The sequence below is a fragment of the Mauremys mutica genome, chromosome 6 (assembly GCF_020497125.1).
Source record: "Mauremys mutica isolate MM-2020 ecotype Southern chromosome 6, ASM2049712v1, whole genome shotgun sequence".
Lineage (NCBI taxonomy): Eukaryota > Metazoa > Chordata > Testudines > Geoemydidae > Mauremys > Mauremys mutica.
Genome location: NC_059077.1, coordinates 99,953,816 through 99,966,402, shown reverse-complemented (window position 1 = coordinate 99,966,402; position 12,587 = coordinate 99,953,816). Strand labels below are relative to the sequence as shown.

Here is a 12,587-nt window from a genome sequence, read left to right as displayed (position 1 = left end):
AAGGCGCTAGTGCTTGGGCTCTGGGTTTTAGCTGCAAGGCCTCGCGGACCGCCCTGTTGAGAACCACTGTGCTACCCAACGGTATTGACTTCCTAGTACTAGTACAACTTCCTGTAGCAAGAGACCTCCAAGGTAAACCTATCCAAGTACTGACTCTTCCTACTTTGTGAGATTTCCCATTTAATGTTCTGGGCAGTAATGTAACTTGATATCTTGATTTTACTAAGGCATTTGCCCTAGTGCCACATGACATTCTCATAAGTAAACTAGGGGAATGTGGTCTACATGAAATCACTATAAGGTGGGTGTACAAATCGTTGAAGGCCGTACTCACAAATTAGTCATCAATGGTACACTGTCAAACCGGGAGGGCACATCTAATGGAGTCCCGCCAGAGTCAGTCCTGGATCTGGTATTATTCAACATTTTAATTAATGACCTGAATAATCAAGTGGCACGTATGCTTATAACGTTTGTGAATGACACCACCCTGGGAAGGGTTGCAAACACTTTGGAAGATAGAATTTGAATTCTACACAACCGCAACGAAATAGAGAATTGGCCTGAAATCAACAAGATGAAAATTCATAAAAATAAGTGCAAAACACTTAGGAAGGAAAAATCAAATGTACAACTACAAAATTGGGAACTACTGGCTAGGCAGTAGTATAGCTGAAAAGGATCTGGGCATTATGGTGGATCACAAATGAATATGAATCAACAATGTGATGCAGTTGCAAAAAAGGCTAATATTCAGGGGTATATTAACAGGAGTATCATATGGGAGGTAACTGTCCACTCCACTTAGCACTAATGACGTCTCAGCTGGAGTACTGTGGCATCTAATTCTGGGACCCACACTTTAGGAAAGATGTGGATCACTTGGGAAGATTTCAGAGGAGAACAACAAAAAGATGACCTATAAAGAAAGAGTTTAATAAAAAAAACCAAAAAGCTGGGCATGTTTAATGTTGAGAAAAGAAGACTGAGCAGGGACCTGATAATTCTTCAGATGTGTTAAGGGCTGTTATAAAGAGGTTGGTGACCACTTGTTCTCTGTGTCCATTGAAGGTAGGACAAGAAGCAATGGGCTTAATCTGCAGCAAGGGAGATTTAGGTTAGCTATTAAGAAAAACTTCCTAACGATAAGAATAGTTGAGTGCTGGAATAGGCTTCGAAGGCAGAGGTTGTGTTTATTTGGTCCTGCCTCAGCACAGGGGGCTAGATGTTGCAAGGTCCCTTCTAGCCCTACAATTCTGTGATTATTAAGGGAGACACAATCCTGAAAAAATCTAATTTTAAACAACTTTTTTTTCTTGTCATTTATGGACTCAATAAATACGGATAGACCTTGGGCTTGTGCTATTTACCTGCACTCAAAACTAACCTCTGTTTTTATTGTAACGTAGGGGATCTGTCTACCTATGATCTAGGCTGCTGTACCACACTCATCATGGAGGAAACTTAGTGCCTGATACGTTTATGAACAAGAAATCTGTCACCACAACATAGACATTGCTTAACTAAAGACAGAGTTTGGGAGATAGAAAAAACACCAACAACCACGTGATTAAAATGTTCTTTCCCCAGACATTAGGATTCTTATTACTCAGGTGTTCCACCAGGAGCTACACCCTGGGAGCTATTTTAAGCTCTTTAAAGGAATAAAATCAATGATCAGTTTAAAAGAGGGTTAAAAAAAAATCAGGCCGTCACTGGTAGTTCCTTTGGGCCAGGTAGGTATAGTCCATTCCCAGAAAAGCTGCTTCTTCGCTCTTTACTCTTTGAACTCATTGAGCGTTCAGCGTCCGAAACAGGGCAGTAGAACTTGTGACCGACAGCATCGATTTCTTGAAACACATAGCCTGGAGGTTCTTTGTAGGCGGCAAGGCATTTGACAATTTCCTTCGGCGTGTAGCTGGTGGTGTAGGTGGTTTCTGCATCAAATGGCACGTTAGGCCGTGCAGCTGAGCAACCTGGCTTAAGGCTCTTAGTGAAAGTGGGGGGGTGAGGCACGTAATGGGCCCGAAAGGTGGTCAGGTTCTCCATTGGTTCTGCTGGCAAAGTAAGTTCTGGGGCAGGTATGATGGGTTTTGCTTTCTTACCATGCCATGGCTTGTAATCATCCTTCATGGTGGAGCAGCTGTCAAAGGGTGCAGTGGTTTTCGGAACATGGCCCAAGGGCCGACATGCCTTGGCTGGCTGTCCCTTAGGGTACGTGTAATGAGTCTGAGTAGTTGTCTGAAGGTCCATTTTCTCTACGGGGGGCACGTACACATCAGGTTTTCTGGTGAACATGGGGTGCTGTGGCCAAGCTTGGTATTTTTCCCGAAACTCTGTGGAAGAGGAAAACGGGAGATCGTGGGTTGGCATTGACTGGTACGGTTTCACTATCTTGGCAGGCGGGCCAGCCAGACCCTTGTATGATTGTTTGTGGGTGGTGAGGCCATCAAATTGGGTTTCACTGGGTTTATACTTCTCATACTCATGGACAAAGCGTTTCTCCAAGGGATGTGGCACATAATTCAACTTATAATTTGTCAGGTCCTCCAAAGGTGCCTTGGTCATGTGGGCTGGATTCAGAGGTTTGCAGCTGTGAGTGGCGACTGGTCCCTTATATATATAATCATCCTGGACAGTGGTTCTGTAGTCAAATTTTGCTTCTGATGGATGGTATTTATTGTCTGGTTTAATCATCTCTCGTTTTGATTCATTCCATGGCACATAGTCACCTGAAATATAAGAATCTGTTTTAAGTGTCCATCAATGCACAAGTTCTGTAGTTAGTTTAAAAATATAACAGCCTATGCTTTGGTTATTAGTATTTGTTGTTTGTATTAGTTGTGTCAATCAAGTAGGCACCATACTACTAGGTGCTAGGTAGGCATCGTACAAACACATTGTGAGAGGCCATCCCTGCCTTTGAGGAGTTTACAATCTAAATAGACCACCCAGAGAATAGTGGGAAGAGAGGATTAGTTCATCATCTCAGTAAGATGGGGATGATGATAAGACACTGGGAGTTAAGTGACTTGCCCAAAGTCACACAGCGAGTCGGGGAGAAATCTGGAAATTGAACCAAAGCTCCTAAGTCTCAATCTAGAGCCTCAGCTACAAGCCAGTCCTTTCTCGCTGTGTCTTCCTCTTTGGTGACGACTGATCTTTTCAATTGGCTAGACAGTTTTTCCCTGCCCAGAACTGAGTTCAGGGTTTCTTCTTGATGGCATCTAGAGTAGTGGAGAGAGAGGCATTTCCCGCTTTCTTTGCACTGTTCTATATGTTAGCAGTGCTATCAACACGTGCAGAACCCTGACCTCAATTATTATTATTAATTAGTTGCATTGTGCTGGGCACTGTGCAAACATAGAACAGAGTTGATCCCTGCCCCAAACTACTTACAGTCTTAAGTATAAGACTAAGTATAATCTACCACTTTGCCAACATTAGTACACTCTCTGTAGAGCCCTGGGTGATGGGTGCATGTTATATCCTATTTTATGGATGGGGAAACCAAGGCACAGGGAGTTAAAGTGACTTCCAGAGCACACTGGAAATCTGTGGCAAAAACTCCTGGCGCTCAGTCCAGTGTTGTAGCCACAAAGCCATCTTTCTTCCCTCTTACTAATCTTGCGCAATTGCCCCTAGAGAGCAATATGGTTACTGGTAGGAAGTTGAAATGAAATAGCAGTGGCAGTAACCCAAGTCTTATTTTTTTGCTTTCAAACCACATTGAGAGGCATGAGACAAATAACGTTCCAGCTGATTCTTTATAGGAAGGAAGTCTGGATTTCAAAGTACCAGAAAGTAAATGATGCAGTTAGGCATTGGGATATTTGAATTTTCCAGTCCAAACAGTATTAGTCCCTCTGAATGATTGTGCTATAATACAGCACAATTACAATTATATTAGAGCTGTGCTCGTTACAATGCAAAGTTGAAAAATTAAAGCTTATTTTTAAATTAAGCATTTGTTCTCCAGTCTCTCTGCCCTGACACCCAGCATGAAATGGCAGCAGTGGCCAGCACTGCTACTGCTCATACTCTGACCTCAGCCTAGCATCCCCAGTGCACCAGGCAAAAATGAACTCCACGCAAAACTGCAAGGAGGGGCCTGTTAGCATGGGGACCTTCCAAGTGCCATGGCTGATGTTTGAAAATTCAGCTTGGATGAAATCCTGGCTCCATTGAAGTCAATGGCAAAACTCCTAGTAACTTCGGTGGGGCCAGGATTTTATTTTCTTCCTCAGAGTGAAGATCTGTCTAATCTAATCTGGCCTTATTTATTTTAAGTGTTTACATAGTACCAGCCTTCCTTGTATTTAGATATTAAAGGCCAGATTTTAGAGGTATTTAGGCACCTAAAGATGTAGATAGGTCCCTAATGGGATTTTCAAAAGTGCATAGACGCTTAGCTACTATTGAAATCAATGGGTGTCAGATAATTTGGGAGCTTTTGAAAATCCCACTAATCATTAATCTTCATTTTTAGGTGCCCAAATACCTTTAAAAATATGGCCCTAAAGTCCCGGCCTAAGTTCATCAGGCTCCACTACTAGATCTGTGGGGATGTCTAGCCATAGTGAGATCTGGAAGGGTGTTTTGCCACCCGCAGCACACCTGAAGTAGTAACTTTTCCAGACACTCAAAGATATCAGCAATGCTCAGATTGTTGCTAGGAACCTAAATAGCAGTGGCCTTGATGTTGTTCAAGAAGTGTACTGTTTGCATGGCCTTGGCCACTCTGTGCAGCTTACACAACCAGTTAATATATCAAGTGGTGTGGTTCCCACCTGGATGAGAGTCATGAGCTAAAGGTAAAATTGTGATGATCAAGACTGGGTGGACTAGTCCTGGAAACTATAAGGACTGATCCAAATAGGCTGATGTTAGTTCTGATAAATTCCCTTTTCTATTATCCCACCTGTCCTTTCTAAGTTAGTTCATCTGCCCATTGCAGCCTCTCACTGATCCCCAATCTACTCCAGCCCCTCTCTGTTGATCCCTTTTCTCCTACCTTTAAAGCCTAGTAATGTACGTATGGAGAGAGGGGAGAATGCTCTGGTGTGCCTTCAGTGCCCATGGGCAAAGCACACTGAAGTCATTTGTCCTCCCCCCAAGGGCTGGCTCTGGGATTTTTGCTGCCCCAAGCAAAAAAAAAAAAAAAAGCCGGAGTGCCGCCCCTTGAAAAGTGCTGCCCCAAGCACATGCTTGGGATGCTGGTGCCTAGAGCCGGCCCTGCTCCCCCCTCCCAAGAGGGCTGCCGGCCAGTCGAACTGCACAAAGGCAAGGCAGAGCCAGCTGAAAGGTGAGTGGGCCACATCACTTTACCAGGGTAGGAGGTCTAGAAGGGGAAACAAAGAGCCCGTGTTTAAGATGAATCATAGAAAGAGAGGCTGTAAGGGGCTTATTAAGAAGTGGGTGACTTCGGAGTCTCCGCTGCTTAGGACATGCAGTCTCCAAGCAAGTGTAGATCCAGTTGAAAAGGCCTGACATTTCAGATGAGCCTTAGGAGCTAATCAAAACCAAACTGCACCCCAAAACCAGTCAGGGCTTCCCATCGTCAGTTGTAATAGTCGAGTCCAGGCACTTCACTGAGACTATAGTTTTGCAACATATTCGAAATAGTTTCCATGTGTCTTCAATTTTAAACTTCTGTAAGTGCCACACATTTGGAGTCCTCCTAGGCATTATGAATTTATTTTAGTTTAAGCCAACAATGCTACTATCCCTTCAAAATATGTTACAGTTTTATTGGAACTAATTCTTTTCCAGTAGATATTAATGGTTTCCCATGTATCACCAGCCTGAAAACTTTAGGGGGTATGGGAAGGAGCCTACGATACAAACCACATGTTCCTAGGCTCAGGCAGCTCTCCATATAACCATTTTAATTTGATTATATACCTGTAGATAGACACGCATAACTAAGAGGAGATGAAAACTTTGAAACCATGTTTCATGCAGTGTTAAGAAATCAAGTTGCAAAGCTGTCAGACATTAATTGTGATATCTGATAGCATCATTTAAAACCACCCTATACCACTGGGTTGGGTGGACTCACGACTTCATATGAAAGGCTTTTATGGCCAAAGTGGCATTATTTGAAACCTCATAGAGCAGCACATTACAAATAAATTGCACCTTGAAAGATGATTGATAAAGCCTTTTATGCCACAAGGCTGAATAGGTAAAAGCACATTGAAAACCTTCCCATTTGTGACCTATGGCCATTTAAAATGAATTAATTCAATATGGAACCAAATCTGTGGGGGGTTGTTAGATGGAGATTTCCATTTGCACAGTGTTTTGAAAAATACTGCAAATTGCAACCAAATGTGACTGTACTGCATTTTATTAGAGCTCTTGAGCGCACTAGTAAAGGTCCTGACCTAAACACGGATAAAACAAAAAGATTTACATATGGTTCTTAGGTCGAATGGAAGCATAGCTAAACACGTAGGGACAGATTCTCAGCTGGTATAAAGCATTGAGGCTTTGAGTGCTTTAACATGGACACCGATTTTCTGGCTTTTCGTCATTTTAATTGTGTAACCGTAACATTGCAGTCACATGGGGTTTTTTTTCCATTTTTATTTTCTTGCTTGATTTTTATTTTAAATAGAGAATTGCTTGTGCTGAATAGGGCCAAACCCTCATACTAGCAATCAGCCTGAGTAAGTAGACTTCTTGTTTTACAGCAGGAAAAAAATAAAATATTCCACCCTTATTTAAAGTAACACACAAAGTGCAAGCCCAGCCCTCTAGTGGTAGCACGACAGGCTGCCATTAGCAGATCACTGTTTAAGACCAAGTCCCTGATCGAGCAGAGGTTAGAAGCAGAGGCAAAATGCCCTAGTGTTCTATGACAAACAACTCTAAAGCAAGTGGAGTTGCGCTGGATTCATGCTAGTATAACAATGCAGTATTCGTCCCAGTGTGCTCAACCCCTAGGGAGAGGGAAGCAGTGCAGGTGGCTTTGTAGCCATTCTGTGGCTGTTTCACGAGTAGTGTTTACAGGTTCTGGAGGGAGTAGCATTTAGCACTCACTGAGCCAAGAAAGATGATCCCTGCTGTGAGACCTTCTGGTGAGGGCAGTAACAATTAAATGGGGTGTAATGGTCCAGTAGACAAGGCACAAGACTGGGAGACCAGGCTCTGCACCTGACCTGGTGTATGGCCTTGGATGGGGATCTAAGGCACAGAGGGAGAGATTAAGTAACTCACTCATCACATGGGGCTAGGAATACTTGCCCACCTATCTGAAGAGTTTTGTGGGCTATGATTGTGAAGTGCGATAGAAGTTGTGAACCTTATCTGTGGGAACAGTTGTCAGAATTTAAAGGACTCCTTAACCTGGGACAGAAAAGGAGAATGCCACTTCCATTCCAGCCCCAACAGGAGCCCCCCTCCCCAGCCCCAGATCTCATGACATGAAACAGCAGCAATTATTCATTCTTTAAAATATATATAATTAATTCACAAACACTGGAACGGCTCCCAGTTGATACCAGCATCACTGGGAGCTGATTCTTGCTTTGTGTTGGGCGACATTCTGAACTGGACCGGCCCCACTGACTGAGTGACTGAGCTAATCAGCAGTTAGTTACGATCCCGGGCTAGCCTGCCCCACACCGGTAGAGCATTCAGCACTGCTTTTCAGCACTCCCTCTCCCCTCATGGCTGATGTTAGGGCAGTGCTGAAGCTCTCAGTGATGCTCTAGGCAAGGGGCAAGAGAAGGAAAAGGCACCGCAAAGACACAACAGGCAGCCCACTCCTACCCTGAAGAAAGGGCCTGACAAACTTGACACTAAGAAGATTAAAATTCTGTCCTTAGCCTCAGTGCAGCCCAAAGCACCCAGGTTAGTTGACTTTCCAGTCGTTCTCTTAAGGCTCCTACAGAGCCAACCTATCAGGGCAATATAAGAAATAACAAATGCAAAAGTCTGTGTATCTCATTCTGTTCTCTTGAAGCAAGATGTTACAAGTGAAGCCCTCCTACAAAACCGCTGCGAGGGCACATACCTTTGTACGTAGGCATTGTGTCCATCTTGACATTGGAGGTGTAGTTAGTCTCCCGGGGCAAGCAGGGAGGAACTCGACAGATAGGATAGGGGTTGTAGTCTTGTTTATATACTGAGATTAAATCCATGTTCTCATCACTCTTGACATACTTTTCAGGTGGTTTGAATTTCACTGGCAACACTTCATGAGGTACGTAATCTCTCCTGTGAATAATAAAGGCAATACATCTTACTTGTGTCTTTGTCTGGAGGAGTAAGTATATGTTCCTTTTGCTGGACACCCAAAGAAAGTTTGGATAATGCAATAAAGGTGGCTAATGCAATACACAAGACTTTCACTTGTAGAAAGCTGGCAGTACTCCTGTAATTACAGTATGTGTGAAACAGGAGCATGGACTCCTTCAAGTGGGCCCAATTCCTCCTCCTTGGAACCCAGTGGGTTTACACAGAATTAATTATGGACTTCAATGAAGTTAGACCAAAAAAGCATCTAGCCAATGAGTTTCGTGGACTCGTTCTAATCTGTGCACATCACACTATTTGGAGGCCCATGTTACAGGTACGGTCCACGTTGGTGGAGCAGGTGGGCATGTTTCTCTTAAGGACTGAGCTGGGCCAGGGCTTGTAATAGGCATGGCCTGAGACAACGCCATCACTCCGTAATATTTATGAGCAATAAGTTCTTTAAGGCTGGAATTTTTCAAAGGTGCCTAAATGAATAAGGTGCCCAAATACCATTGACATTTAATGTGAGTTGGGCACCTAACTCCCTTAGGCTCTTTTTAAAAGCCCAGTCAAAGTATTTCAGCCCTGTGACTATTTTGGGACACATGCAAGACCCCTCTCTGTGCAGGGGGAATGGCAGGTATCCTCTGACAGTGCATTCCCCAGCAGCCCAGCCAACGAAGGGGCTGCTGCATTTCTGGATGGGGCACTATTAATGAAAAATATGTTAACCATTTCCTCAACTGGTGTTTTTCTGTTCTTAGTGTGGTTGTGTGGATCAACTTCTACTGTGTGTATCATTATAAAAAACACATTGATGCAATATCTTTATATATATATAAAGTTTTGCTGGACTAAGGTAACTATTTAAACAGCCAGAGACCAGTGCTGGATGACCGGTCTATTGTATTTTCATTAACATGGTCCTATGTCATGGCTTAGTTCCTCCAGGGTACCACAGCCACTTTGCACCAAACCGCCAGCCCAAAAGCTACAGTAACTGTCCCCAAAGGATCTTTCCAACATCAGACAACATAGCAACAACTGTGCCACTACACCTTGTTGCTGGTGGAGGGAGCACAGCGGGGGCGTCTCTCTCTACCCTGTTGCTCCCTAACTGCTGTATCTGCCCCTGGGGTCACAGGCCAGGGGACCAAACCAGCACAACAGCACACCCCACCCTGAGTAGTGCTGTGTGTAGCAAGAATCTAGGCCTTTGGCTTTTGCGGATTATACAAAAGTCACCAAATGTAACCAGAGGACTGAGACTTTGGAAATAGGGAAATGGAATTTCAGATGGAAATTTACATTTCCACTAGACTAACAAAGAGATACCAGGATACCTTGAGTGGCTCCTGCACGCGGAACTTGAGTCTGGCATTTGTATGAGCTCTGGACAAGTGTTCCACATCCAGCCGCTTCTGCTTCAGCAATGAATGTAACCCTGGCTGCACAAATTGCTATTGGGATCTACTGAAAGAGCAGAGGTCGCTTGACCCATCACACCACAGCACATCCCCCTTAGAGAGAAGCAGGGCTTGAAAAGTACCTTCCCTGGCAGCTCTTTGGGTCTCGCATTAGATGGAGCACAGATGAGGAAGGGATTATTGATCACAGAGCCTGAGGTCACAGAGGTAAGTAAACAGCAATATATTCAAACCTCAACCAGAGGCCTTCAGCTGAGGAAAGAGAAATCAAATTGCCAGCCGTGTACTGAAGATTCAGAGTCTTGCATTTCAGTAGCATAACACACCCCGTGCTACACTAGCAGGGAGCAGGTTTGCTGATTAATTTAGGGGGAAGTCAGGACGGGGCACAGGTAAACCCCAGGCCTTGTATTTAAATTTCACAATCTGAACAACGGCACAGCTGGGATTCAAAAATGGTTCAGCATTGCACAGCGTGGTACTCGGTGTATCTCATTTCCCCCCATCATCATTAAAAACACACGGCCACTTATTGTATGTACGGTTTAGCACCTAGAAGCCCCACTCCTGGACCAGGCCCCTGTGGTGCTAGGTACTGTATAGTCCCTGATCCAATGAGCTTAGGCCTGCCAGCCTTACTCAGTTCTTTTTCATGCAGAATTCCTGTTGACTTCCCAGGGAGTCTGTCCAGTGCTGCAAATGAGTAAAAATGAGGGTGAAAGCCAAAAGCCCAACCATGCCCCCTCTCAGCAGATCACATTTCCCCATCCTGGATGGGTCAGCTGCCTTCACAGCAGCAGCTCACCCCAAACTCTGGCTCCCTACATTATTCCCCAATGTCCCGTCCCGTCCCCCCGCCCCAGCAAAGTTATCACAGCCCCACTATGGAGCATGTAACTAAGTGTTCTCCTCAGGTGCGCCTCGAGGGCAATGCTTATTCCCCATCCCCACATTCATGCTCTCACCCTCCCTCCCTTTCACTGTTTCTTACTTGAAAGTTGTCATTCCCTCCACGGCCACTGGCTGCTTCTGGTAGTCTGCCTTGGGCTTGAATGAGTCTCTGGGATGGGCGTAGGGATACAGGGGGTATTGCTCCACGTACTCCGACAGGAAGCATGGCTTCTCATTCTTCTCATAGATCCTGGTGGGAAGATGTGGGCAATGGTGGCGCCTGTGCAAGAGAGTAGCATGAACGTTATCGCCTGAGCCTCAGGGAGGAGCAGAGATTTTGGTGCAGGGCTTCAGCAGCACTGGTTACAAATCACCCACCATCAGAAGTAACTAATTACAACTAACTATAGGGCATTACGAATCATCAGGCAAAGTCCTGGCCTGTACTAATGACAACCTATGAAAAAACACCAGCCTTAGGTTAGAACAATGAGTTAACTCAAGCTAGAAAAAGTTAACTGATCCTAGATTTAGCTAAATACACCCTATTGTGCCAGACTGGGCACTCCATTTAACACCCTTTTGCTCAGTTGGTCTGATTAAGGATTGGAGTCTCCACAGCCTGCACCTTGTGCAATGGTCCAAAGCCATGCAAAGTGTGTGTGAAGTACTACCAGGTCAGCACTCACCCCTGTGTGGCATTTCACACTCACGTCACACCAGCGCTAAATGGCTAAGTAAGTGCAAGACGAGGGAGAATCCAGCCCTAACAGCATAAACCTGCTCCCATTGATGCAGTGACATTTCCATTGCCGCCAATAGGAACAGAAGTAAAAGGACTCGATCCTGCAAGGCACTGCGTGCGCTCAATTCCCATTGACACTTGGCTATGTCTTCTGAAACCCTGAAGGCCTGTCAGGTTGTGAAACACTCTATTACAATCTACTGCCAGATGGCATATTTACAGTGCTTTACTTCCTTTTAAACTTATTTACAAACCACACTTGCATCTAGCACATTTAAACCCATCTCTTTGGCTCTCGACACGTCTTGCGTTGGCAAAGTAGCATAATGCCTGGAAACCTCTGCTTACCTCTGGATTTTCAAGTTGATGCAGATCATAAGCCAGCATTGTAAACAATAAACCTTTCAGAATGGATCCCTGAGGTACGCTCTGCACAAGCTTAAAAAAGTCTGAAATCTAGTGCTGAGCTAAACAAACATTCTCTTTCAGATTAACCAAATCAAAACCAAAGTCAAGGTCGCTCTGTTTTTCATTGATAGTAAGTCAGGGGCTTTATGGAAATCATCAAATAATATACTCATTTCAAAACCATTAGCCAAAGCTTGATTGATGCTATCTGTAATTTTAAAGAGGCTCCCTCTACTTAAAAAGCCACTTTTCTGTCTGGAAAGCTTTTACATACTATGGTTCCAAGTAATCCCTGAAATCACTTCAAAAGAAATTGGGCAGGGCAGGGGCGAGTGTTGATATTTTCTTTGTGCATTTGACAGCACTTTGCTTTCACTGTATGGTTAGTTACTCAGTTTCACCTCTTGTTTATGTGGCTCTTTCACATTACAGCAAAGGAGAGACTGTCCCATAGAAAATGTGACTGTAGCCCTCCCCCCATCCTGCTCCCAGCCCCAAAGGGACTTGGAGGTAGGTGTAGAGAGGAGCTACTTTTAACTCGGCTTTTGAAATTGACAGGATTTCAAGTTATTTCTAGTAATTGCTGCTGTTACAGGAGCATCCAGGAATCTCAGTCAAGGATCCCCTTTGTGCTAGGTGCTGTACAAAGAAGACGCAAAGACGACAGGCCCAGTCCCAAAGAGAAGGTTACAAATCCAGGTGGCAGTGATCCTTTAAGGAAGGATCTCAAACCAGATTCAGAATGGTTGTTATGAAAGACTTAACTGGTAAATTGTAATAATATTTCTCTAGACAACACGAAGTGTTGATTAGAACAAGTAAGTTTAATGGCTCATTTGTGGCTTTAAGCCAGGGCTTGAGGCAGGCAC

At 44.3% G+C, this 12,587-nt stretch overlaps 1 protein-coding gene across 1 annotated transcript in view; it reads right to left on the bottom strand.

The window, feature by feature from the left end:
- Positions 1–1,568: 1,568 nt before the first annotated feature.
- The window catches only part of SAXO1 (stabilizer of axonemal microtubules 1), a 61,563-nt gene continuing 50,544 nt past the window's right edge, over positions 1,569–12,587 (bottom strand). Inside the window, exons 2-4 of the mRNA XM_045020460.1 lie at positions 10,666–10,845; positions 8,024–8,226; positions 1,569–2,732 (exon numbers count right to left, since the gene is read on the bottom strand). Of these exons, the coding sequence (XP_044876395.1) occupies positions 1,705–2,732; positions 8,024–8,226; positions 10,666–10,845 (1,411 nt within the window). The 3' untranslated portion in view covers positions 1,569–1,704. The remainder of the gene's footprint in view (positions 2,733–8,023; positions 8,227–10,665; positions 10,846–12,587) is intronic.